General features: G+C 45.6%; 1 protein-coding gene across 6 annotated transcripts in view; it reads left to right on the top strand.

Moving 5' to 3' along the window:
* LOC125033480 (ecotropic viral integration site 5 ortholog-like) overlaps positions 1-25,000 on the top strand; it is a 328,628-nt gene that overhangs the window by 201,113 nt on the left and 102,515 nt on the right. For all 6 annotated transcript variants that reach the window (XM_047625029.1, XM_047625028.1, XM_047625026.1 and 3 more), the window contains one exon: positions 5,669-6,004. In XM_047625029.1, coding sequence (XP_047480985.1) covers positions 5,669-6,004 — 336 coding nt within the window. The remainder of the gene's footprint in view (positions 1-5,668; positions 6,005-25,000) is intronic.

Genomic DNA, 25,000 nt, shown 5'->3' with positions numbered 1-25,000 from the left:
TACTCCCACATTCGGTCATTACCATAAGGCTTCTTTCGCCGTTGTTTCATCTCCATTTTCCCCCCTTACGGGTTGGTCTCGTACGCCAGTGTTCGGGTTCCGGGGAATTGTTTATTTATTTATTTATTTTTATCTGTGCTTTCCTTTGTTCTCTGATATCATGTTCCTACGTTTATTTTTTTCTATTTTTTTATTATCTTTCTCTCTCTCTCTCTCTCTCTCTCTCTCTCTCTCTCTCTCTCTCTCTCTCTCTCTCTCTCTCTCTCTCTCTCTCTCTCTCTCTCTCTCTCCATCTCTCTCTCTCGTTTTTTCAGACGTTTCGGTTTTCTTTTTGTTTCACTTGGATTCCATGTATTTTCTTTTTGTTTCACTTGGATTCCATGTATTTTCTTATTGTTTAGGTTGATTTTATTTCTCTCTTTTTTTCTCGTAATTTATATTCCGTCTTCATGCCCCCCCCCCCCCTCTTCTTGCACCCCTTCTCTTCCTCTTCATTTGCCCCTCCTCTTCTTCTTCTTCTTCCTCTAATCCTTCTCCTCTTCCTGCTACTACTCCCCCTCCCCCTCCCCCCTCTCCTCCTTCTCATTCTCTTTCTCCTCTTCCTCCCTCTCCTCCTCCTCCTTCTCCTCCTCCTCCTCCTCCTCCTCCTCCTCCTCCTCCTCCTCCTCCTCCTCCTCCTCCTCCTCCTCCTCCTCCGCCCTCCTCCTCCTCCTCCTCCCTCTCCTCCACCCTCTCCTCCTCCTCCCTCTCCTCCACCCTCTCCTCCTCCTCCACCCTCTCCTCCTCCTCCACCCTCTCCTCCCTCTTTCTCCTCCTCCTCCTCCTCCACCACCCTCTCCTCCTCCTCCTCCTCCCTCTTTCTTCACCTCCGTCTCCTCCATAAGAAAAACAAAAACAACAAATATTTACATGTCGTCCCAAAGGATGTCTTGCCATGCATCTACATCTTCCCAGCACGACAGGCTTCGGAGGGGGCGCGTGTGATCTTAACAAGCGAGGCCGAAATTACGCCAGTCTTTCCCTTTCCGTTGTTGTTATTATTCTTATTTTTATTATTATGTTTATTCTTATTTTTATTTTTATCATTATTATTATTATTATTATTATTATTATTATTATTATTGTGTTGTTTCGTTGTTGTTGTTGTTATTGGTATTATTATTATTATTATTATTGTTATTGTTATTGTTATTATGATTATTATGATTATTATGATTATTATTGCTGTGTGATGGAATGCGAGTGTGATGGACTGTGCTGGTGGATTTTTCTTCTCGATGCTTGACAGCCTGTATTAAGTTTGATTTATCGGACAAACTTAACACGCACAGGGGCATATGCAAGCATTCACTCATGCATACGGAAACGCACACAGACAATGTTGAGGATGATCAAGCATTAAGGAAATGAACAAAAAATCATGAATGCGAATATATTTTGATAAAAGATTTAAAATGAATAAATATGAAGATGAAATTAAAAAAAAAAAAAAAAATAGGAGAGAAAAATAAATGTGAATTATACAGATAAATGAAAAAATATATATATAAACAAATAAAGTAAATTAATAGATATTACTAATTGAATGAATAAAAATAAATGAATAAACACACGCACGCGCGCGCACACACACACACACACACACACACACACACACACACACACACACACACACACACACACACACACACACACTCTCACTCACTCACTCACTCACACACACTCTCACTCACTCACTCACTCACACTACAAGAGTCTAAACAGCGCTGGGTGTGAGAGGCTCAAGTTTACATTCTCTTGTAAACATTTTTTTTTTTTTTTTTTTTTTTTTTTTTTTTTTTGTTAGGAGTGACCGAGATTTTTGGTTTGCTCGAGGCTTCACCTTCCCTTGACCTGTGATCCTGTAATCCTATAGGCCTATGTGAATAGGCCTAGATTTTGGGTCATTGGGAGGTAGTCGATGGGGGTAAATGATTCTCTCCCTCTCTCCCAGTCATGCTCTCTCTCTCTCTCTCTCTCTCTCTCTCTCTCTCTCTCTCTCTCTCTCTCTCTCTCTCTCTCTCTCTCTCTCTCTCTCTCTCCCCCTCTTCTTTCTCTTTTTCTCTCTCTTTTTTCTCTCTCTCTCCCCCTCGCTTCCCTCTCTCTTTCCCTCCCTCCCTCCCCCTCCCTTCCCCCTTCCTCCCTTCCCCCTTCCTCCCTCCCCCTCATACATACACACCCCCTCCCTCCCTCTCTCCCTCTTGCATACACACCCCCTCCCTCCCTCTCTCCCTCTTTCCCTCTCTGTCTCCTTTCCTCCCTCTGGATTCCCTTAACGCCCCACCTCCCTCTATCTTCCCTTTACCCCCCCCCCCCTACCCTGCCCCACCCCTCTCCATGCTTTGCTAGCTTCCCTTCCGATAAGTCAATCCATATATACTCTTAGGCTAATATGCATTTATATATATCTGTGTGTGTGTGTGTGTCTGTGTGTGTGTGTGTGTGTGTGTGTGTGTGTGTGTGTGTGTGTGTGTGTGTGTGTGTGTATGTATGTATTTTCGTTTTTCTTTTATTATTATCATTTTTCAGGAGCGCGCTTACAACGAAAATCCATCCGCTGTTGTGTAATTAATGCCGACGGGGAGAACGAGCGTATTGTTTATATTTTCAATCCTTGGCACAATTAAGGACTTTTTTTTGTTTTATTTGGTTTACAATTACGTCATTCTTTTATTTGTGTGTTTCTTTTTGGTTTTATATCCGAAAATTGATGGGGGGGGGGGGATTTCGTCTTTTTTTAACATCGAATATGGAATACCGTAAATTTGATTGACTCTTTTTTCCTTATATACCTCCTCTTCCTTCCGTGTTTTTTTGGCGTTACTTTAATTTTTTTTTTTTTTTCATTATCATCATCTTCTCCTCCTCCTCCTCATCCTCCTCCTCCTCCTCCTCCTTCATCACCTCGTCTCCTTGTTCCTCTTCCTCCTTCCGTCTCTCTCTCCTTCCCCTTCCTTCTCCTTCCCCTTCCTCCTCCTCCTCCATCTTCCTTCCTCCTCCTCCTCCTCCATCTTCCTTCCTCCTCCTCCTCCTCCTCATTCCTTCCTCACCCCTCCTCCTCCTCCTCTTCCTCCTCCCCCGTGACATTTATCGGTGGCATTCCAGGCTAGTGCGCCCTTCCTTGACTGACACGCGTTCCCGTCGGATTACAGACAGCATTCCAGTCGCCGTCAATGAGAGGAAAAGGGAGGGGAGAGAGAGGGGGGGCTAGGAGGGGTTAGGGGAGGGGGGAAAGAGAGGATAGGGGAGGGGGTTAGGAGGGGGGGGGGTAACGTCATGCGAAACAATTGGGGTTTTTAGGCTTCGATTCTTTTTTTTTTTTTTTTTTTTTTTTTTTTTTTTTAAGATGTAATGTGATTTGTTTTACTTTTTCTTTGTTTGTTTGTCTATGGTCTTCCAGTAGTATGGATTGGCAAAGCGAAATGACGAGAAGAGAAAACGAATGGGGGGAAGAAAACGATATAATTTAACAAAGCAAAAGGACGTAGAAGATTAATTACATGCCGCGTTTCGTAAAGATGCGATTTCGTTCGTGTTTCTTTTAACGGGGTTCGGAGCCAGTCTGTTTTGATGGGCTGAGGATGGGCCTGATGGTCATGGGCGTGATGATGATGGGCGTGATTTTGAGGATGGGGATGTGGTGACGGTGGTGATGGGCGTGATGTTGAGGATGGGCGTGATGGTGATGGGGCTGATGTTGAGGATAGTGATGTGGTGACGGTGGTGATGGGGCTGATGTTGAGGACGGTGATGTGGTGACGGTGGTGATGGGCGTGATGTTGAGGATGGTGTTGGTGGGGATGGGCGTGATGTTGAAGATGGCGATGGTGGTGGGCGTGATGGTGATGGGCGTGATGTTGAGGATGGTGATGACGGTGATGGTGACGAGTAGGAAGAGTATGATGAGATGATGATGATGACGATGATGAGGAAGATTGTGATGTGATGAGGATGAGGAGGAGGACTAGGATATATATAATGATAATGAGTTGATGATTTTGATAATGAAGGAAGAGGAGGAATATGGTGATGGTGTTAATTATGGTAATTAGGGAAGGTGGCGTCGCTAAAGTATGGTTATTTAAACGCTAGAGTGGCATTGTTACTGGCATTGTTTTTTTTTTTGTGTGTGTGGTTGTCGGTATTCGAATCATTGCGATAATCACGAAATAGATTTTACGATAACCTCGAAATATATTTTACGATAACCACGAAATATATTTTACGATAATCACGAAATAAATTTTACGATAATCACGAAATGTGTTTTACGATAACCACGAAATAAATTTTACGATAATCACGCAATTTATTTTACGATAACCACGAAATATATTTTACGATAACCACGAAATATATATTACGATAATCACGAAATAATTTTACGAGAACCACGAAATATATTTACGATAACCACGAAATAGATTTTTCGATAATCACGAAATGTATTTTACGAAAATCACGACATATATTTTACGATAATTACGAAAGATATTACTTCCATTCAGTACATTCATTATCAACCATTCAGAAATATTTTCCCGAGCGTAAACGCAGTTTCAAGGATACGAACTCAGACAATCCTCTATTCAACTCGTGGGCGTGTGGGCGTGGCAGGGACTCGTCTAGGAAAGGGCGTAGGCGTGGGCGTGGGATAGGGCGTACTCCTGGAGAGCTGCTGGAGAGCTTGCCAGGGTCCCGGAGAGCGCGTGTTCGCTCATGGAGAGGGTGAGAGTGTGGGCGGATTTTTCTTTTTCTTTTTCTTTTTCTCTCTCTATTCGCAGTTTTGCTTTGTTGTTGGTCTTTTTTTTAGTTTTAGATTCTCTTTTTGGTGTTATGTTTCCTTTTCTTTCTCTGTTTGTGTTTGTTTCTCTTTCATTTATTTTTTTTTGTCTTTCATTGTTTGTTCTTCTTTCCCTCCCTTTTCCTCCTCTCTTTCTTTCTCTCTTTCTCTCTTTCTTTCTCTCTCTCTCTCTCTCTCTCTCTCTCTCTCTCTCTCTCTCTCTCTCTCTCTCTCTCTCTCTCTCTCTCTCTCTCTCTCTCTCTCTCTCTCTCTCTCTCTCTCTCTTTCTCTCTCTCATGCTCTCTTGCTCTCTTTCTCTCATTCATTCTCTCATTCTCTCTTTCTCTCTTTCTCTCTTTCTCTCTTTTTCTCTTTTTCTCTTTTTCTCTTTCTCTCAGGAATGGAGACGATGACATCTCTATCATCACCACCAGCACTACCATTATCTTATCATTTCTCCCTTCCCATCCATTCCGTATTGCGGGTGATCCTGCGATGCTCCTTGTGTAAACAGGTCTAAACGAGGAACGAGGTCAAGATCGCACAATATTTGGCTTGCATGCTAGGTCATCGGGTTACGGAGGCTGTGGCTGGGACGTGTACTGTGCGTGGCTTTGCATGTTTATGCTGTGGGAGAGGGGCGGTGGGGGGAGGGGGAGGGGGAGGGGGTAATGTTTGCATTTGCTGTCGTCATCGATGAGTGTCAACATTGCAAATGTGACACTCAGTTGACTGTTATAGAAAATGGGAGGATAATTGAGGTTTGTTTGCTTGTGATATATACATTTTCCCTTCACCCTTTGCAGTTTGTCTCCTGAACTGACGTTTATTGTTTGTCTGTTGCAGATGTGAAAGCGACAGCGGGTACTCCGGTGGAGCGTCGGGCACCAGTAGCGCCAGCAGTAGCGTGAGCAGCAGTCGCTCGAGCAGCCGCAAAAGTTCGGCCTCCAGCTTCTGCTCCTCAAGGAAGAGCTCGACGTCAAGCATCTGCTCCTCCAGGAAGAGCTCAGCCTCGAGCGTTGGGGGCCCGCCCTCTCCCGACGCCATCGCCGCCGCCATGAGCGTGCCTGACGTGGCTCTCAACAATAACAACAACAACAACACTACCATCCCCGAGGGCACCAAGCCCGACCCTTCAGACGACGACCTCAAGTTACTCGCCGCGCTGGAGGAAGCAAACAGGTTAGTCCTCGAGACGCTTGTGACGGGGGAGAACGGTGGCTGGAGCCAGGGGTGCGTGGAGCCAGGGGTGCGTGTAGAGGGGAAGGAGGGAAGTAGAAGGACAAGGATATGAAAGAAGAGAATAAAGGAGAAGGAAAGAATAGAAGAGAATGGGAACAGCATAGAAAAGGATAAGGATCAGAGGAAAGGGACAGGGAAGGTAAGGCGAGTGCCAGGGGAACGAAGAGGGGGTGTTGTTCAGCATCTGCGAATCGTGCCATCCACCAGGCGGCCCCCATGGCACACGCACTCGCCCACTAATTCACCGTCATTTTCCCTCCCTGTGTGCGGCCATTGTTTTTCCCCAGCAACGCGAAGTATCCCTCATTGCACCCTTTGTACACGCGTTTAAAAGTACACCATTGTTTTCCATTACTCGTACGGGACACGCCTTTCTTTCTTTGTCCCTTTCTTTCTTTTAGGTATGTATGTGCATTTTTTTCGGAGCGGTATGTATTTTTATTTCTCTCATGAGGGGGTTGGAGGCGTATTCCAGTGGCACGACCTGGCACATATTCACTTGTGGTGTCCTTGTTGTGCAGTCGAGGCAACATTTCAGCCTGTCTTAGATCGGCTTTTGGTAGTCAGTGCTGATGGGATTCGTGGCCGGGGGGAGGAGGGGTAGTAAGTTTAGAGAAGTTACCTCTCCCTTCCCTCTTCTCCCCTCCCCCTCTATCCCCCTCCCCTCTTTACCCCTCCTCTCTATCCCCCTCCCCAGGCCCTTTCTCCACCTCTCCTAATTCCCCTCCTCCCCCTGCCGGATCGCCTCCTCCCCCTGCCGGGTCCCCTCCCCCACCCCTTCCCTTCCGTTCAGGTATTGTTCTGGTGCAGTAGTCCCCGACGCGGCCATTGGGGCTTAGGAAGGCGTTACTGCTCTCATCTCAGCCCCCTGGTGGGAAGGGATTAGGGGGGAGGGGAGGAGAGGGGTTTCTCTTTCTCTCTATCTCTTTCTCTCTTTGTTTGTTTCTTTCGTTTTGTCTCTGTCTCTTACTGTCTTCCTTTCTTCCTTCCTTTCTTTCTTTCTTTCTTTCTTTTTGTTTCTCTCCCTCTCCCCCCCCTCTCCCTCTCCCTCTCCCTCTCCCTCTCCCTCTCCCTCTCCCTCTCCCTCTCCCTACCCCTCTCCCTCACCCCTCTCTCCCTCTCCCCTCTCTCCCTCTCCCTCACCCTTCCCTTCCTCTCCCTTACCCTTCTCTTCCTCTCCCTCCCCGTCCCTTTCTCCCTTTCCCTCCCCCTCCCCCTCCCTTTCTCCCTTTCTCCCTCCCCCTCCCTTTCTCCCTTTCCCTCCCCCTCCCTTTCTCCCTCCCCCTCCCTTTCTCCCTCCCCCTCCCTTTATCCCCCCCCTCCCTTTACCCCCCCCTCCCTTTCTCCCTTCCTCCCTTCTTCCCTTCTCGCACTCTCTCTCCATCCATCTCTTTCTCTTTTCTCTCGTATTCCCATCCTTATTTTTCATTCTTTTGCCTTTATTCCGTTCTCTAAACGCTGTGTCACCGATGGCACCCGCAGTTTAATTGGATCAATACGTTCTCTCGCAACTTGTATTCAAATATCAACTCTTTGTTGATCTTCATTAATTAAGGCCAAGACTAACAGCGACTTGTGTGTGTGTGTGTGTACGATACGGTAATGTGTGTATGTATGGGGGATGGGAGGGAAAAACGAAGGAGGAAAGGGGGGAGAGGGAGAAGGAAGGAAGAAGAGGAAAAGGGGGAAGGAGGAATGACAGAGACCGAGTGAGACAGAGACTTTTAGAGATTAAGAGAGACAGAAAGATATTGAAATTGAGAGAGAGACAGAGAGATGTGATAAGTGAGATTAAGAGAGAGATTGAAATTGAGATTGTGAGAGAGAGATTGAGATTGAGATTGAGATTGTGAGAGAGAGATTGAAATTGAGATTGTGAGAGAGAGATTGAAATTGAGATTGTGAGAGAGAGATTGAAATTGAGATTGTGAGAGAGAGATTGAAATTGAGATTGTAAGAGAGAGATTGAAATTGAGATTGTGAGAGAGAGATTGAAATTGAGATTGTAAGAGAGAGATTGAAATTGAGATTGTAAGAGAGAGATTGAAATTGAGATTGTGAGAGAGAGATTGAAATTGAGATTGTGAGAGAGAGATTGAAATTGAGATTGTGAGAGAGAGATTGAAATTGAGATTGTGAGAGAGAGATTGAAATTGAGATTGTGAGAGAGAGATTGAAATTGAGATTGTGAGAGAGAGATTGAAATTGAGATTGTAAGAGAGAGATTGAAATTGAGATTGTGAGAGAGAGATTGAAATTGAGATTGTGAGAGAGAGATTGAAATTGAGATTGTGAGAGAGAGATTGAAATTGAGATTGTGAGAGAGAGATTGAAATTGAGATTGTGAGAGAGAGATTGAAATTGAGATTGTGAGAGAGAGATTGAAATTGAGATTGTGAGAGAGAGATTGAAATTGAGATTGTGAGAGAGTGATTGAAATTGAGATTGTAAGAGAGAGATTGAAATTGAGATTGTAAGAGAGAGATTGAAATTGAGATTGTGAGAGAGAGATTGAAATTGAGATTGTGAGAGAGAGATTGAAATTGAGATTGTGAGAGAGAGATTGAAATTGAGATTGTGAGAGAGAGATTGAAATTGAGATTGTGAGAGAGAGATTGAAATTGAGATTGTGAGAGAGAGATTGAAATTGAGATTGTGAGAGAGTGATTGAAATTGAGATTGTGAGAGAGTGATTGAGATTAGGATTAAGAGACCGAGAGAGAGAGAAAAAGAGAGATAGTGTTAGCGACAGTGAACCGTAGTCAAGGTATCGACGCTGCAGTCGGCCGCTTTCCAAACGTAATTTACGAGCCGCAACAACTTGAGTGCAAACAGACGTTGCTACACGTTGCTCTAGCAATGGCCTCCTAGGGTTGACCTTTTTTTATCTTTCTATTATAGAATTTTTTTTTTTTTTTTTTTAATTCTATGTTATTGTGTTATTGTTTCCCTATTTCTGTTATAGAATCGTGTAATTTCTTTATTTCTTTATTACTGTGTCATTTTCTTTTTCCATCTTTATTTTTTTATTCATTCGTTATTATATTATTGTTATTTTCTCTTCCCATATTTCTGTTATAGAATTGTGGTTATTTATTTATTCCTCTATTATTGTGTTATTTTAAACTGCCTGTGGTCTCGAGTTTGGAAGGATGACAGTATTGATTAATTCTACTTACAATTTCTAAGAAATCTGAACTTCAGTTTATCAAGAACACTTAATGAAGAAACGGTGCTTGAAACCTATAATTAGTTTTAAATGTAATTTGCGGTTAATGGAGTTTGATGGAGTTGAGATAACAATTGTTTCGTATATCACGTTAGAATAACATAATTTGTATAGATGCCATTCCTAAACAAATATATATATATATACGCATGTATACATGTACACATGTTTACACACACACATGTTTACACACACACACACACACACACACACACACACACACACACACACACACACACACACACACACACACACACACACACACACACACACACACACACACACACACACACACACACACACACACACATACATGTGTCTGTGTAAATTTAGTTATTTAGTTATTTATACACATACATTTTTTATTCAATGGCGCATGTCTTTTATGTATCTGTCCTCGGAATCCTTTGATGACAATTTTCATTTATCTTTTCATCCTCTGAAAGGGAGAGAACTGCTTTGCAAAATACGCGGCAGAATTGCAACATCCAGAAAGGATTCTAATCGTCGACGCACAAGTGTTGCATTATATACACTGCTTCTTTTTTTTTTTCAAGAAAGAGACAAAAATGTCCCTGGCTTCTTCTTTAACACCGGGGGGAAAAATAGCTTATAAAGAGAGAGGAGAGAGAGAGAGAGAGAGAGAGAGAGAGAGAGAGAGAGAGAGAGAGAGAGAGAGAGAGAGAGAGAGAGAGAGAGAGAGAGAGAGAGAGGAAAAAAAAAAAACGATAAGATTACAAAAGGAATAGGAAGAGGAAAGTTAAGAAAGATGAATCAAGATGTTGGGCGCGCCTCAGGAAGTTAATCGCCGCCTCCAAGAGGAAAGAGATATAATTTAGATATTAAACTGTACGTGCAAGGCGTCTCGCAGCTCTTTAGCTAATTAGCATCTAGGGGGAGGGTGAGGGGGGAAGGGAGGTAGGGGGCGGCGGCGGGGGAGGGGGAGGAAAAAGGAGGAGGAGGTAAGGGGTAAGGGGAGAGGAGGAAGGAGGGGGAGAGAGGAAAAGGGATGAGGGGATAGAAAGGGTGTAGGGGGAAAGGAGGGAGGAAGAGGAAGAGGGAGGAAAAGGGAAAGGGGAATAGAAGGGGTGTAGGGGGAAAGGAGGGAGGAAGAGGGAGGAAAAGGGAAGGGGGATAGGAAGGGGTAGGGGGAGAGTAGGAGGGAAGGGGAGGGAGGAAGAGGGAGGAGGAGATGGATGGGATAGAGAAAGCGGAGGGGAACTGGGGGAGGGAAAGGGAGGGAAGGAGGACGAGAGGGAGGAAGGATGTAGAGCGAGCAGGAGAAAGAAGGGGGAGGGAGAGTGAGAATAAGGGGCAGGGAGGAGGGAGGGAGGGTGGGAGAAAGGGGCTGGGAGGAGGGAGGGAGGGAGGGAGGCAGGGAGGCAGGGAGGCAGGGAAGGTGAGAGCGTGTAATTACAAAGTGTTATTCTCACGCGCTCGTGTTCATCGCACCATGCGTTTTACTTTATAGGCCTCCAATGACCTATTGGATGCGTGCGATTCGGGGTATTAATGGCAGATTTATTCCACGTTGTTCTTTCCCCCCCCCCCCCCCCCTTGTTCACGAGTTAATTGGAAATTCATCGCCCCCCCCCCTCCCCAGAGCCACCATACCCGCCTCTTTTTGGCTTCTGTATGATTTGTTGGCGACAGGACTGTTTATTCCGGGCTTCGGTTGGCTTCGTCGGTTGCTATGGTGATGGCGTTCCGTTTATAGAAAGTAGAGTTTTTTTTTAATTTTCTTCTTTTGTATTTGCTTTGTTTTGTTTGTTTGTTTTGTTTGTTTGGTTTTGATTGGTTTTGTTTGGTTTTGTTTACCCTCCCGATGATTACTATATTTCTCTTTTTTTTCTTTGTTTCCTTCTCTTACTCTTACTCTTCTTCTTCTTGATCTTCCTTCTCCTCGTCCTCCTCCTCCTCCTCCTCCTCCTCCTCCCACCTCCTTATCCTCATCCTCACCCTCACCACCACCACTACCACCGTCAACACCATTGTCAACACCATAAAGTTTCAGCTAGCGATTAGGAGGTTAATGCATGCTATTTTATGCTTCCTAACTTCGATAGGGAGGTAATGACTATACCTCACCCCCTACCCCCACACTCACCCCCTATCCCCACACTCACCCCCTACCCCCACACTCACCCCCTACCCCCACACTCACCCCCTACCCCCACACTCACCCCCTACCCCCACACTAACCCCCTACCCCCACACTCACCCCCTACCCCCACACTCACCCCCTACCCCCACACCTACACCCACACCTTCTCCTCTACTATGTTTAAGGCAGTGATTATGGGTGATGTTTAATTACGTTGTTTTGTTTTGATTAAGCTTGATTACATTGATGCATTTTGTGTTGCTAGTGTTAGTGATGGTGATGATGTTTACCTATTGCTCTCTTTCTCTCTATCTCTATCTCTATCTCTCTCTCTCTCTTTCTCTTTCTCTCTCCCCCCCCCTCTCTCCTCCTCTCCCCCTTTCTCCTCCTCTCCCCCCTCTCCCCCCCTCTCTCTCTCTTGCTCTCTCCACCTTTCCCCCTCTCTCTCTCTTTCTCTCTCCACCTTTCCCCATTTCCTCCATGTCCTCCCTCCTCCATTCTCACCCCCGGATGCATTGGCGTTCCTCCTCTTGATCCTCTCCTTATACGTCGATGCTCCTGTCTTGCATCCTGCCTCCCCCTCCCCTCCCTGTGCCCTTCCCCGTCCTTCAGTACCCCCTGTCCCCGTCCCATCCTCCACGATCTCCATCCCTGTCCCTAATAACCGTATACTCCCCTTTATACCCATAGCTCCCCCCTGCCCCAAATGTTCCCCATACCCTGCCTGGCCGAGTATCCCCATTCTCCCCTTCCCCAGTATCTAGAAGACCCCCCCCCCCCTCCTGCCCATCTCTTTCCCCTGCCCTATTATTTCCCCTCACCCCAATTTCCCCCGCCCCCTGTCCCCGACCCCTATTTTCCCTACCCTATTTTTCCCACCTCTATTTCCCCCGCCCCCAATTTCCCCTTCACCCTAATGTCCCAATCACCCTAATTTCCCCCTAACCCCTATTTCCTCCGCCCCCTATTTCCCTCGCTCCCTGCCTATCTATTTCCCCCGCTCCCTGCCCCCGCCCCCTGCCCCCACCCCCTGCCCCCTGCCCCCTGCCCCCTGCCTCCTGCCCCCTGCCCCTCCCCCCTGCCCCCTGCCCCCTGCCCCCTGCCCCCTGCCCCCTGCCCCCCGACCCCCGACCCCCGAAGCCTTTTTCTCGGCCTAATTCCTGCGTACACGAGAGGAGACGCGGCGGCAATAAGCGCGACTTCCCTTGGTGCGGCTTGGTGTAAGCTGGGTGCTAAGCCGCTCTTGTGGAGGGTGTTGTCCTGGCGATCAGAGGGGGGGAAGGAAGTGTATACGCGTATGTATTAAAAGAAGAAGAAGAAGAAGAAGAAGGGGAGATGACGCTTAAGTTTGCGTAAGAGGTTGGGGAATGGAAAGGGGGGGGAAGAATGAAGGGGATTTGGGATTTTTTTTTTTTTTTTTGTTCTTAATGTCGATCTTTCCTGATGATGTGTCTTCTCTCCCTCCTCCCGTCTTTTTTTTTTGTCTTTTTTTCTGTCTCTATTCTCTACCTCTTTCATCTCTTTCTCCTCCTCCTCCTCCTCCTCCTCCTCCTCCTCCTCCTCCTCCTCCTCCTCCTCTTCTTCCTCTTCCTTTCTTCTCTCATCCTCCTTACCCTCTCATGCCAGTCTTCCTTCCTCCCCTTCCCTTCTGTTCTGAGTGCACGCATGCGCATGTCTTGGAAAAAAAGCATGCAGGGCCTCTGGTGAGGTATGTGGCACTGGCTCCTCGCCAAAGCTTCTCATCATCCTCCCCCCTACCCCCCCTGGCCCTGTCTGAGGCTCCTCCCTGAGGCGATAGGCTGGATAGAAGGATAGTAGCGAGGGCAGAAGGATGATCATAGCGATGAACATAGACGGGTGGGGGTTGGGGGGCGGCAGGGGAGGGATGTGATTGTAGCCTCCCTCTTGGGTCCTTCCCCCTTCCTTCCGCAGCCCTGCCTCCCCTCGCGGAAGCCAGACAGACCCGTTTCTCGAGGCGCTGGGATAAGCTGGCGGGGATCTGCTTGTGGAGGCAGCGGTTGATACCTGCTCGTTCCGTTTCTTTTCCTCTGTTCCCTCCTCCTTTCTCTCTTCCTCCCTCCCTCTTTCTCTCTTCCTCCCTCCCTCTTTCTCTCTTGTTCCCTCCCTCTTTCTCTCTTCTTCCCTCCCTCTTTCTCTCTTGTTCCCTCCCTCTTTCTCTCTTGTTCCCTCCCTCTTTCTCTCTTCTTCCCTCCCTATTTCTCTCTTCCTCTCTTCCTCTCTCCTTCCTCCCGTCCCTTCTCTTTGTTCTCCGGGAATTTCTTAGAAGTTATGAATAATTGGAAGGGGTGTAACTAAGTGGATGGGGGAGTGGAGACAAAGGGAATGGGGAGTGGAGGCGGGAGTGGAAGGGCAAGTGAATAGAGGAGTGAACAGAGGAGTGAAGGCAAGTGGAAGAGTGGTGGAGGGCGTTGGGGCGCAGAGCGTGCGTGTTGGAGACCGGTCCCCTTGCACTCTCAAAACAAACGCTCACTGATCCCCCTTCCTAGTTTTTTGAAGCGGAAAGAGTTGACATAATGGAATGAAAGATGGGGACTAGAACGGGAGGAAGAACAAAAACAATAAAAAGATGTAAAAAAAGAAAAGAAATCAAAGTAAGCGTAGGAGAGAGGGAAGAGGACAGTTACAGGAAGGTGAAAGAATATGAAAGGCCGAAGGTTACGTAAGATAAAGGGGAAATAAGTAACGGGAAAAATATAAACGAATGAGGAGCTAGAATAGAGAGAGAAAGACTAAAAAGGAGAAAGAAAAGAGAGAGAAAAAAGAGGAAGAGAAATAAGGAAGAGAAAAGAGGAAAAGATAAAGAAGAGATAGAGAAGAGATAGAGAAGAGATAGAGAAGAGATAGAGAAGAGATAGAGAAGAGATAGAGAAGAGATAGAGAAGAGATAGAGAAGATATAGAGAAGAGATAAAGAAGAGATAGATATATATACGGCAAGAATAAAAGCCACGAATCCTGGGTCGGGCTTCTCTTTGTACCGACGAGCGCGGCGAGGGGAAAGAAAATAGATCATAAATCCGAGATGATGATGTGTATGTGTGTCAGTCCAGAAACGAGCGTTTTACATCAGAGAAAATGTTGTTAGTTTGAGAGCGCGGAGGCAGAGGTCATTGTATATGGGCGTGTGTGGAAGAGGGGTGGAGGGGGAGGGGGGGGGTGGCGGGAAAGGGCAAGTGGGGGGGGGGAAGAGGGGTGGATGTAGGATAGGGTAGGGGGGAGGGGGCGGAGGAGAAGGGAAGGATGAAGAAGGGGAAGAGGTGGGAGAGGATGAAGGGAAAGGGCGAGAGAGAGAATAGGAAAAAAGAGAATGTAGATGAAGAAGAAGAGAAAAAACTACAACTACAAACAACAACAAAACAATTAAAGGAGACGGCGTAAGAGGAAGAAGAAGAAGAAGAAGAGGAAGAAAAAGAGGAAGAAAAAGAAAAAGAAGAAGATGATGATGATGATGATGATGATGATGATGATGATGATGATGATGATGATGATGATGATGATGATGATGATGATGATGATGATGATGATGACGACGACGACGACGACGACGACGACGACGACGATGACGACTAGGGTTAACTCGTAATTAACAACTCACCCCTCTTAAGAAGTCGGTTAGGAGAAGCGGGGGGGGGGGGGGGGAGAACTACTCTGACGATCTACGAAATTTTTCATTTATTTTTTAATTTGATTAATTAATTAATTATTTTTTTGTCCTCTGAGTTTTACTTTTTTTTTTTTTTTTTTTTTTTTTTTTTTTTTTTTTTTTTTATAAATTTCGAAGGGAGTTCGCATACAAACCCGAAAAGACGACGAACGTGTCATTTTGATCCAAACGATTTTATTCGTTTTATTAAGTATAATGTATACGATCAAAGCTGTATTAGACCTGCTAGATTATGAAGCAAATACCGAAAGATTGGGAAAGTGTCAAAGTTTCTGAATATACGTTAATTTAAAGATAAGGCATTAGCGCGTCTTAGTCGGGGAATTAGAAAAAAAAAGTCAATTTCCTTCAGATTGCAGATATGTAATTCGGGATTTTTTTTTCTTTCTTTTTTTCATCTCCGGATTGCAGGACAACTCCCCCCCTCCCCCATTCCCCGTCCAATCCCCAAGTCCCAATCGCCTGATACAGTGGGAACTTGAAGACAGAGCGGCCGCCAACTTAGCGCGGACCTTCTCTTCTCGAAACGTTTTCCCGCAACTTGGCCCAACTCCTCACGGTCCACTGCCGCCCGACGCTCTCTCGTTTGCAAGTTGAAAACAACATTGCCGATAGAGTTGTGCCAGTAAGCTGATATCCGACTTAATTGCTCTTTCATGGACGGTTGAGCTCGGTAATATCACGCATAATGTTTATTCTGCAATGATTTGAATGCGTTAAAATGGTACAGGGTTATGTAAGGGATGATTATGATGATGATAGTGAGGGATGATGGTGATGTTGATGAAACATTAAAAATAACAAAGAAAATAATGTAATCGTTAACAACAACAAGAGCAGCATTGACAATAATGATGATAAGAATGCTAAAACCATCACTGCGATCTGCAAAACAAACCCTGTTGTGCGGGCAAACAAACCTCCGAGGCATACGCGTTTTGACATCGTAGGGGACACTGCGCTAAACGGAAAAAAAAGGCAGCTTGGGTCCCCGACACGAGGAGCAGATGACAAGCCCACGGGGAGGGGCAATCATCCTAGCTTGAACGTGGATGGAGGGCGAGGAAGGGCCTTTGACAGATGGGAGAGGCAGGAGTAGTAGGGCTCATCTCGGGAGCTTACAACAAGAGGATATGTAACACGGGTATCTGCGGATGTTGGAACTCGAGCCGAGATGCCGTTGCAATTCGTCTCGATTTCGGAGGCGGCGGGAGTGTGGAAGCGTGAATGCGGCGTGACAAGGGAGTCCTTTGGCGAGCCCTGGGCCAGAAGCACCGTGATTAAACTCCCGGAACCCTTCGGCGTTAGGGAGAGGGGAGGAGAGACAGGGAGGGCTCGAGGGATGCAGGTGGTGCTCTGTGGTTGAGAGAGTATGAGGGAGCGAGAGGGATGATATATGTATATGTGTATAAATATGTATATATATATATATATGTATATAAATATGTGTATATATAAATATGTATATAAATATGTGTATATATAAATATGTATATAAATATGTATATATATGTATATATATGTATATAAATATGTATATATATGTGTATAAATATGTATATATGTATGTGTATAGATATGTATATAAATATGTATATAAATATGTACATATATAGGTATATATATGTATATATATAAAAATATATGTATATGTATATATGTATATATATGTCTATATATGTATATATATGTATATATATGTATATGTATATATATATGTATATGTATATATATGTATATGTATATATATATGTATATGTATATATATGTATATGTATATATATGTATATGTATATATATACGTATATATACGTATATATATACGTATATATACATATATATACATATATGTATGTATATATATGTATATTGTATATATATGTATATATGTATATATATGTATATATATGTATATACGTATATATATGTATATATATGTATATATATATATATATATATATATATATATATATAGGGAGAGAGGGAAAAGGGAACACCAGATGAGAAAGTGCCAACGTATGTAAATAAACTCACTTATATTCATAACAAACAAGCATGTCCTTACGCCCTCTCTCTCATGGACACCGAGATATTGCTCCATAAAGTCAATTTACGAATGAAAATTTCATATCATGTACATGAAATTAATAGCTAAAATAACCCTTCCCCCCTCCCCCCCCCTCCCCCCTTCCCAGTAACCCGTTATTGCCTTGCGTCTGAACATTTTTTTCATTAGTTTTGCGATCGTCCGCAATTTATTTGGTTCGTGGATTCTAGGCTTCGGGATAAAAAAAAAAAAAAAAAAAAAAAAAAAAAAAAAAAAAAAAAAAAAAAAAAAAAAAAACGCTTCACAGTTCATTTCTTTCTAATTTAGGAAGCAGCTGTTTCATATTGATGAAATGTAGCTTTGAGAGAACCGACTTGCATTTCCCTACAAAAAAAAAAAAAAAAAAAGAGAGAAACTGAGTGAATTAAGCGAATAATAAAAAGAAACTGAAGGAAATAGAGAGAGAGGCAAAGCAACAGAGATGAACAGCGCGCCATCATCGCCATCATTATAATGAACGCGACCTTGCGCCTCCCGGAAAGTGTGATGGCCGGACGAAGAGGCGTGACCGGGTGGGCGCAGGTAAATATTTGTCTTAATTATGTAGGCATGCAAGCTGAAGCCCAACATCGAGGGTGTGGGCGTGGGTGTGGCAACCACCCCCTCTCCTCTCCTTCTCTCTCCCTCTCCCCCTCTCCTTCTCCCCCTCTCCCCCTCTCCCCCTCTCCCCTCCCCCCAGCCGCCTCCGAGGTCACGCCCAGCTATAGTGTTACGGGCGTGCTCTTCCCTTTTTTTTTTTTTTTTTTTTTTCGTCTCGAGTTTGTTGTTTTACGTTTTATGGCTGTTGTTGTAGTTGGCTTTGTTGTTGTTACGTTCATATATTCCCAGAGTCTCTTGTGTTTTTGTTTTGTTTGTTTTTGTTTATGTTGTGATAGATTTTACAGGTCATGTCTTCATTATCACTTTGTCATTTATCTGTATGACCCTTGCACTTGTTATATTTTGTCGTTGTTAGAGATCTTTTCATAATTTCGTAGGAAAACAAAAATTAAATGTCATTTGCGGACCTTCCATTCGGCGTGGTGGGATGCGTGACATTTTGCACTTCGGTGAATGAGAAAAAATGTATATGAGTCTTCCTAAACGTTCTATTCCCCGCGGGGGGTTCTGTTAGTGAGGAGAGACGACCCCTCCTGTTCCCTATTCCTTTCCAGTCTTCCCCTTCCCTTCCCTCCAGTCCTCTCCCCTTCCCTTCCCTCCCCTCCCCTCCCCTCCCCTCCCTCTCTCCCTCCCCTCCCTCTCTCCCTCCCCTCCCTCTCTCCCTCCCCTCCCTCTCTCCCTCCCCTCCCTCTCTCCCTCCCCTCCCTCTCTCCCTCCCCTCCCTCTCTCCCTCCCCTCCCTCCCTCCCTCCCTCCCTCCCTCCCTCCCTCCCTCTCTCCTTGTGATATAGCGACAGGTTAGAGGAGGGTGGGGGGGGGGGTCGGTTGCCTTTTTCTACGAACAACAAAATTATTTTTGATCGCTTGTCCCTAATTATATTTTGGATGTTCCGGATTGCTGTGTGATGGGGAGAGCCGTGGCAGGTGCGTTAAAGGGCGCCTGAGGAGCGAGGAGAGGATGGGAGGGGAGACGCAGAGGGGAAGTGAGGAGAGAGGAGGAGGGAGGAGGAGAGAGGAGGAGGGAGGAAGAGATAGGAGGGGAGGAAGAGATAGGAGGAGGGAGGAAGAGAGAGGAAGAGGGAGGAAGAGAGAGGAAGAGGGAGGAAGAGATAGGAGGAGGGAGGAGGAGAGGAGGAGGGAGGAGGAGAGAGGAAGAGAGAGGAGGAGGGAGGAAGAGGGAGGAAGAGGGAGGAGAAGGGAGGAGGAGAGAGGAGGAGAGAGGAGGAGAGAGGAGATGGAAGGAGAGGGGGAAGGGAAGGGTTCAGGGAGGGGAGAGAGGAGAGAGGAGAAGAAGGAAGGAGAGAGATAAAGGGAGTGCCAGTGCCAGCTTGCATGTTACCTTGATTGTGGCTCTGCTCTTTGCCGGGTGCGTGCTAGGGAGAGGGGATGTTATTTAGCCTAAGTGGAGAAGTGATGTGAGGGAGGGAGAAGGCCTAAGGGAAGGGGAGGGAGAAGGCCTAAGGAAAGGAAAGGAGAGGGAGGAGGCGAGAGGGAGAAGTGACGTGAGGGAAGGGGAGGGAGAAGGCGGGAGGGAAGGGGATGGGAAGTGAAGAAAACGGATGAATAGGGGGAAAGAGAGGAGGGAAGGAAGGGAGAAGGGAATAATTTGACTGAGACACATAGGCACTGCTGTTGATACTTCGGTGGACAGGCGGGAGAGCAAGGAAATGCGTCGTTATTTTTTACTTATTATGATGATAATGAGTTTGTTAATGACACTGATTAAAGGCAATAGTAATCATGGAATTCTTTATGTTATTTAGTACTGTTAAGCAGGTTTTTCTACTGCATTCGTAATATTTGTTACATGAGGAATAAAGAGGAGAAAACTTAGGGATGGATAGAGAGGGAGAGAAAGAAAAGTGAAAAAGAGGGAAAAAGAAAGAAAAGTGAAAATGAGGGAAAGCGAAAGAAAAATGAAAATGAGGGAAAGAGAAAGAAAAGTGAAAATGGGGGAAAAGGAAATAAAAAGTGAAAATGAGAGAAAGAGAAAGAAAAGTGAAAATGAGGGAGAGAGAGAGAAAAGTAAAAATGAGAGAAAGAGAAAGAAAAGTGAAAATGAGGAAAAGAGAAGGAAAAAGGAAAAAAAGTGAGAAAGAGAGAAAATCGTCGTGGCGAGGTCCGTTTTTTAAATTAATGATTGCACTCGTAATATCAGTTGAAATTTATTGTACATATTTGGAGTTCATTATTTTTTTCCTTCCTATTAGTTAACAGTTAATATATGATCGAGGAAACTTAATAATGCCGCGATATTGTGCTTTTAATTAATGCTATTCTGGGTGGCCCGGGTCTGATATTGCTTCCGCCCGGTAATTTGCGAAAAGGAAAGCAATTGAAAGATATATGCAAGTGCGGACTCCCTCCTCCCTCTCTCCTCCCTCCCTCCTCCCTCTCTCTTTCCTCTCCCCCTTGTGTATCAGCCGTCCCCCCCACCCCCCCACCCACTCTGTATTACTCCTAGCTCGTCCCCTACCCCTTCCCCTTCCTCTCCCCCTCTTCCTCCCCCTGGTCTTCACCCTCTTCCCCTTCCCCTAGGTTTACCCCCTTCCCCTCCCCCTGGTTTCGCCCCCTCCCCCTGGTCTTCACCCCCTTCCCCTCCCCCTGGTCTTCACCCCCTTCCCCTCCCCCTAGGTTCACCCCCTTCCCCTTCCCCTGGGCTTCACCCTCTTCCCCTCCTCCTGGGCTTCACCCCCTCCCCCCTCTCACAGCGGATGCATAACGTGCCCGGAAATTATCTTCTCGGAGATTCCCCTTCCTGAGCAATCCCAGGCGGTGGTCGGAGTTGGGCTGACGAAGACGCTCTGGGAAAAGGGAAGGGCGAAAATATGAAAAGTGACGATTTCTGCTATATATTTTTATTCCATTTTAGATTTATGATCGCGTGCCGTCTCTCTATTTTGTTTATTGTTATTTTTTTTATTTATTTTTTTTTTTCATTAGAATTTGCGTCACTGATTGGCGGAGGTAATGTCTCAAGTAATTAGTGTCATTTTTCAAGGCATTTTTGAAAAGACCTTCGAGAGATGGAGAAGGATCATTTGTCAGCCAGTTACCTATTATGGCTAAATGTGCTCATTATGCCATTGCCATAATAGTGTCGTTTGGGTGTCATAGAAATCTTAGACACGCCTCTCATCTATTCGTGTTTGCTCTGGTGGCACCGTCCAGTGTCAGGTATATTTTTGTATGTTTTTTTTCCCTTTCTTTTCCATGTCTAGTTGTAGTTTTATTAAAGAAAAAAAAATGGACCTCGGCTACCTTGTCAGCACCTGCAGTTCCTCTTCCACCTGTTTCTTTTTCCCTTTCCTCTCTTTTTTCTTCGGAGCGGAACTTCTTCCCGTCATAAGCCCGGCTTGCACCGTAATGAGCCAGGTCGTTAAGGGAAGGAAAAGCTGCTTTCTATTTTTTTTTTCTTTTTTTTTATTTACCTTCTCGAGGAATTACCTTCACCACCAAAGACGCGTTGGCTCGCGGCCAGAGGAGGGTAGAGGGAAAGGGCAGAGGGGGTGGGGGAGGGGGAGAGGGGAAAGTGCAGCAGGATGGGGGGGTAAGGGAAAGGGTAGAGATAGGGGGAGGGGGTCAGGGAAGAGCAGTGAGAGAGGGGTTAGGAAAGGGTAGAGAGAAGGGGAGGGGGGTAGGAAAGGGTAGAGAGAAGGGGAGGTAGGTTAGGAAGAGTAGAGAGAGGGAAAGCGGATGGGGAAAGGGTAGAGAGTAGGAGGTAGAGCCCTGGGTGCATAATATCCCAAGAGGCGCTGCGTTTCCTCCAGGTTTAATGGCGGCCGAAAGAAAGGCCTTGTTTACACACCTTCGGGAAGTCGTTCCGCGTGATGGAGGGGAAGGCCTAGAAATTACAGTAAAGGTGGGGTCTTTCTCTCTCTCTCTCTCTCTCTCTCTCTCTCTCTCTCTCTCTCTCTCTCTCTCTCTCTCTCTCTCTCTCTCTCTCTTTCTCTTTCTCTTTCTCTTTCTCTTTCTCTCCTTCTCCTTTCCCCACCTTCTCTCTCTTTCTTTACTCATTTCGGTATCTGTAATTTATTATTTAATCATATAGCCCTATTCTTAACACTGTACTTCCACTCTTACTTTCATTTATATAATAATCAAGTTCTTCCCGTCTCCTGTTTCCTTCAAAGCGTCGTGGTTGATTATAGGCCACCCCTGTTCCCCTGTCTCAATAGTTAGATTCCCATTCCTAGCGCCAGAATTCCAGATTTCACCCCATGGATTTCCGGTGCGAAGGTGTGCAAATAAGTTGAATGGAAAGCCTTATTTTTTCATTCTTTATTTATTTGCTTTTTTATTTGTTCATTCTGTAAACGGTTTCTCTAGTTGAATAATGATCACGGGTTCCGTAGACTTTAACCTGAACGTGTATATGTGGTTAATTGTTCAGTACCTGACGTGCAGTTATTTGGAGAATGACTGAGTGATATATGGTGCTTGTACGAGAAACAACGCTTTTCCATTCTGCATTTTTTTCTTTCTCTATTTTTCCTCCCCGGACTTCACCTTCACCAGATACCGGCCACCTACGTATTTACAATTTATCAAGCTGTTTCTTGACGTACTTATTTATCTCTGCACGTCTGTCTTTAATTTATCAGACAGACGGACAGAGAGCCCTTCCCTCTCCTGTCATCTTAGAAATCACTCCCCCCTCAACCGTCAGTTATCTCTGCAAAGTTCTCCCCGCCATCAGAAATGGTGACAGGGGAACGCTATGGGAAATTAATTAAGACTTGATCGCAATCGTGAGTGGACGGACGGGCCGCCCCCTCTCCCCAGACATAACGATTCGAGGACCCCGTGATTTGGTGTTTACATGCGTAGTTACAGTATCGACCGCTAGAGGGACGAGTGCTTCTGTCAGGGTTGTGTTGTGGATCGAGTGCCATGCATCCGACACGCGTTAACTATTATTTCCACGCACGTAATGGGGTCATTAGTGTGTGTGTGATGGCGGGGGACGCGTCTATCACTTTAATTAATCAGTATCGGTAGTTTGGAGTGGGTAATGATGACTCGGTATTAGGGACTTGGTTGACATATTCCTTGGGATTTTAAAGGGATGCGGGGATCTGTTTGTGAGTTGTATTTGCTGGAAGGTCTCTCCCGGCAAGCGCGTCGCCATGAAAAGTGTCGATACAGACGTCAATTGGACTGCATTTTCACCGACAAAATTGCATCTATTTGAAGTTTGGGTCTCTCGATAAAATGCAAATGTACACGAGAGAGACCATCTGCTATTATATTTGCCGATGATGAAATGAACGGCGCTCCATCGATTTGCATAGAGCACAGGGCCGCGAGTAATGCCATCCGTTGAACCGACCTGCTGTTGCGAGGGACGCTTGCACCTGACCTGACGACATGTTCTTCTGTGATTTACATCATCGTCAGTGGCCGGGGAACGTGCTCGACACAGGGCAGTTTGTGGGAACGTTCAAATTTACGCCCGATTTTGTTAAGGGTCGCGGGCTTTCTAGTGGTAAGCATCGGGCACACGTGATCACATCGTTTCGAGATTGATTCGATATCGTGGGCGACATTTAATCCCCTCGAAATCGACGGTCGGCGTTCGGACTCTCGTCGCCGCGAGTGGAAAGCGGACATTCTCCGGCGCGGAAATGTTTCTCCGGCGTTCGGGCGCGATCTGTCATGAGGCGAAAACGAGGTCACGGGATGGTAACTGAGAGAGAGAGAGAGAGAGATAGGGATAGAGATAGAGATAGGGATAGAGATAGAGATAGAGATAGAGATAGAGATAGAGATAGAGATAGAGATATAAAGATAGAGAGAGAGAATGTAGAATATGAGAAGGAGAGAAAATAGAGGGAAAGAAAAGGAGAAAGAGAAAGATAGAAAATATAGGGAAGGAAAAGGAGAAACAGAAAAGAGAGAGCGAGAGAGAGAGAGAGAGAGAGAGAGAGAGAGAGAGAGAGAGAGAGAGAGAGAGAGAGAGAGAGAGAGAGAGAGAGAGAGAGAGAGAGAGAGAGAGAGAGAGAGAGAGAGAGAGAGAGAGAGAGAGAGAGAGAGAGAGAGAGAGATTTTGGAAGGTCGAGAATACAGTTCCTGAATCAGAGAACGATCGTGGCCGGAAATGCATTTTCATGTGTCGGCGCGGGCGAGGGAAAAGGCGTTTGGCCGCGTGCGTTGGTGCCGCGGAATGCCGTCCAGGGTGCCGGGACCCGCAGGCTGCTGGTTAGTCGGCCTGTCTGTTTGTTTCTTATTTCTTTATTTGTCTCTGCCTCTCTCTCTCTCTCTCTCTCTCTCTCTCTCTCTCTCTCTCTCTCTCTCTCTCTCTCTCTCTCTCTCTCTCTCTCTCTCTCTCTCTCTCTCTCTCTCTCTCTCTCTCATATAAATATGTGTGTGTGTATGTATGTATATTGCATATGTATATATATGAATTATATACACATACATATACAAACACAAATATACATAAATATTTTTTTATCTGGGCCTAACAATCACACCAATACACTTTCTACAGATTTGTCAAATAACCAAAGCAGCAGCAGTATTACGACCAGGAGGGGGGGGGGGGGGAGAAGGGGACAGGGGAGGTAGGCAAGCTAGGTCGACGTCCCCCGAGTTTGTGCCGAGAGAAGGTTCTGGAAGTGGGCCAACCCTCGCCTTGTGAGGTTCTTGCTCCTCGCCGGTCAGCCTCAGTCAAATTTTATTAGTTTATGTATGTCGTTAATAATCTTTTCTTGTTTGATTTATTGTGGCTTTCCCAGTTTCTTCTTTCTTTTTTTTTTTTCTCCCATTCCCCCTTTTTTAACTCGTTCCTCATCTCGTTTCCCCTCTCCGCTTGTCTCATCCATTCCCTCGGCTCCCTTTCCTTCCCCATTCTCTTTATTATTCCTTTCCCCTTTCCCCTCAATCCTTTCTTTTACCCTCGCTCTGTATCCCCTTCTTCCCCCTCCCTCTATATCCTTTCCCCTCCCCTTCCTCACTATCGTTTCTTCCCCTTCCTTCTATATCCTTTCTTCGTCCCTCCTCTGTATCCTTTCTTTCTCCCACCCTCTTATTTTTTCTTTCCTTTTCCTCTCTATCCTTTCTGCCTCTTTCCATCTCTACCCAGCCTTTCCTCTTCCACCTCTTCCCTCGTTCCCTTCTCCCCTCTGCCCTCCAATTTCCGTATTGCTTTCCATCCATTCCTCATTATTATTTTCCCCCTCTCCTCCCTGCTTACTCCTCCCACTCCTCT

The sequence above is a fragment of the Penaeus chinensis genome, chromosome 16, assembly GCF_019202785.1.
Source record: "Penaeus chinensis breed Huanghai No. 1 chromosome 16, ASM1920278v2, whole genome shotgun sequence".
NCBI classification, from domain to species: Eukaryota; Metazoa; Arthropoda; class Malacostraca; order Decapoda; family Penaeidae; genus Penaeus; species Penaeus chinensis.
This window is presented reverse-complemented; position numbering and strand designations above follow the sequence as displayed.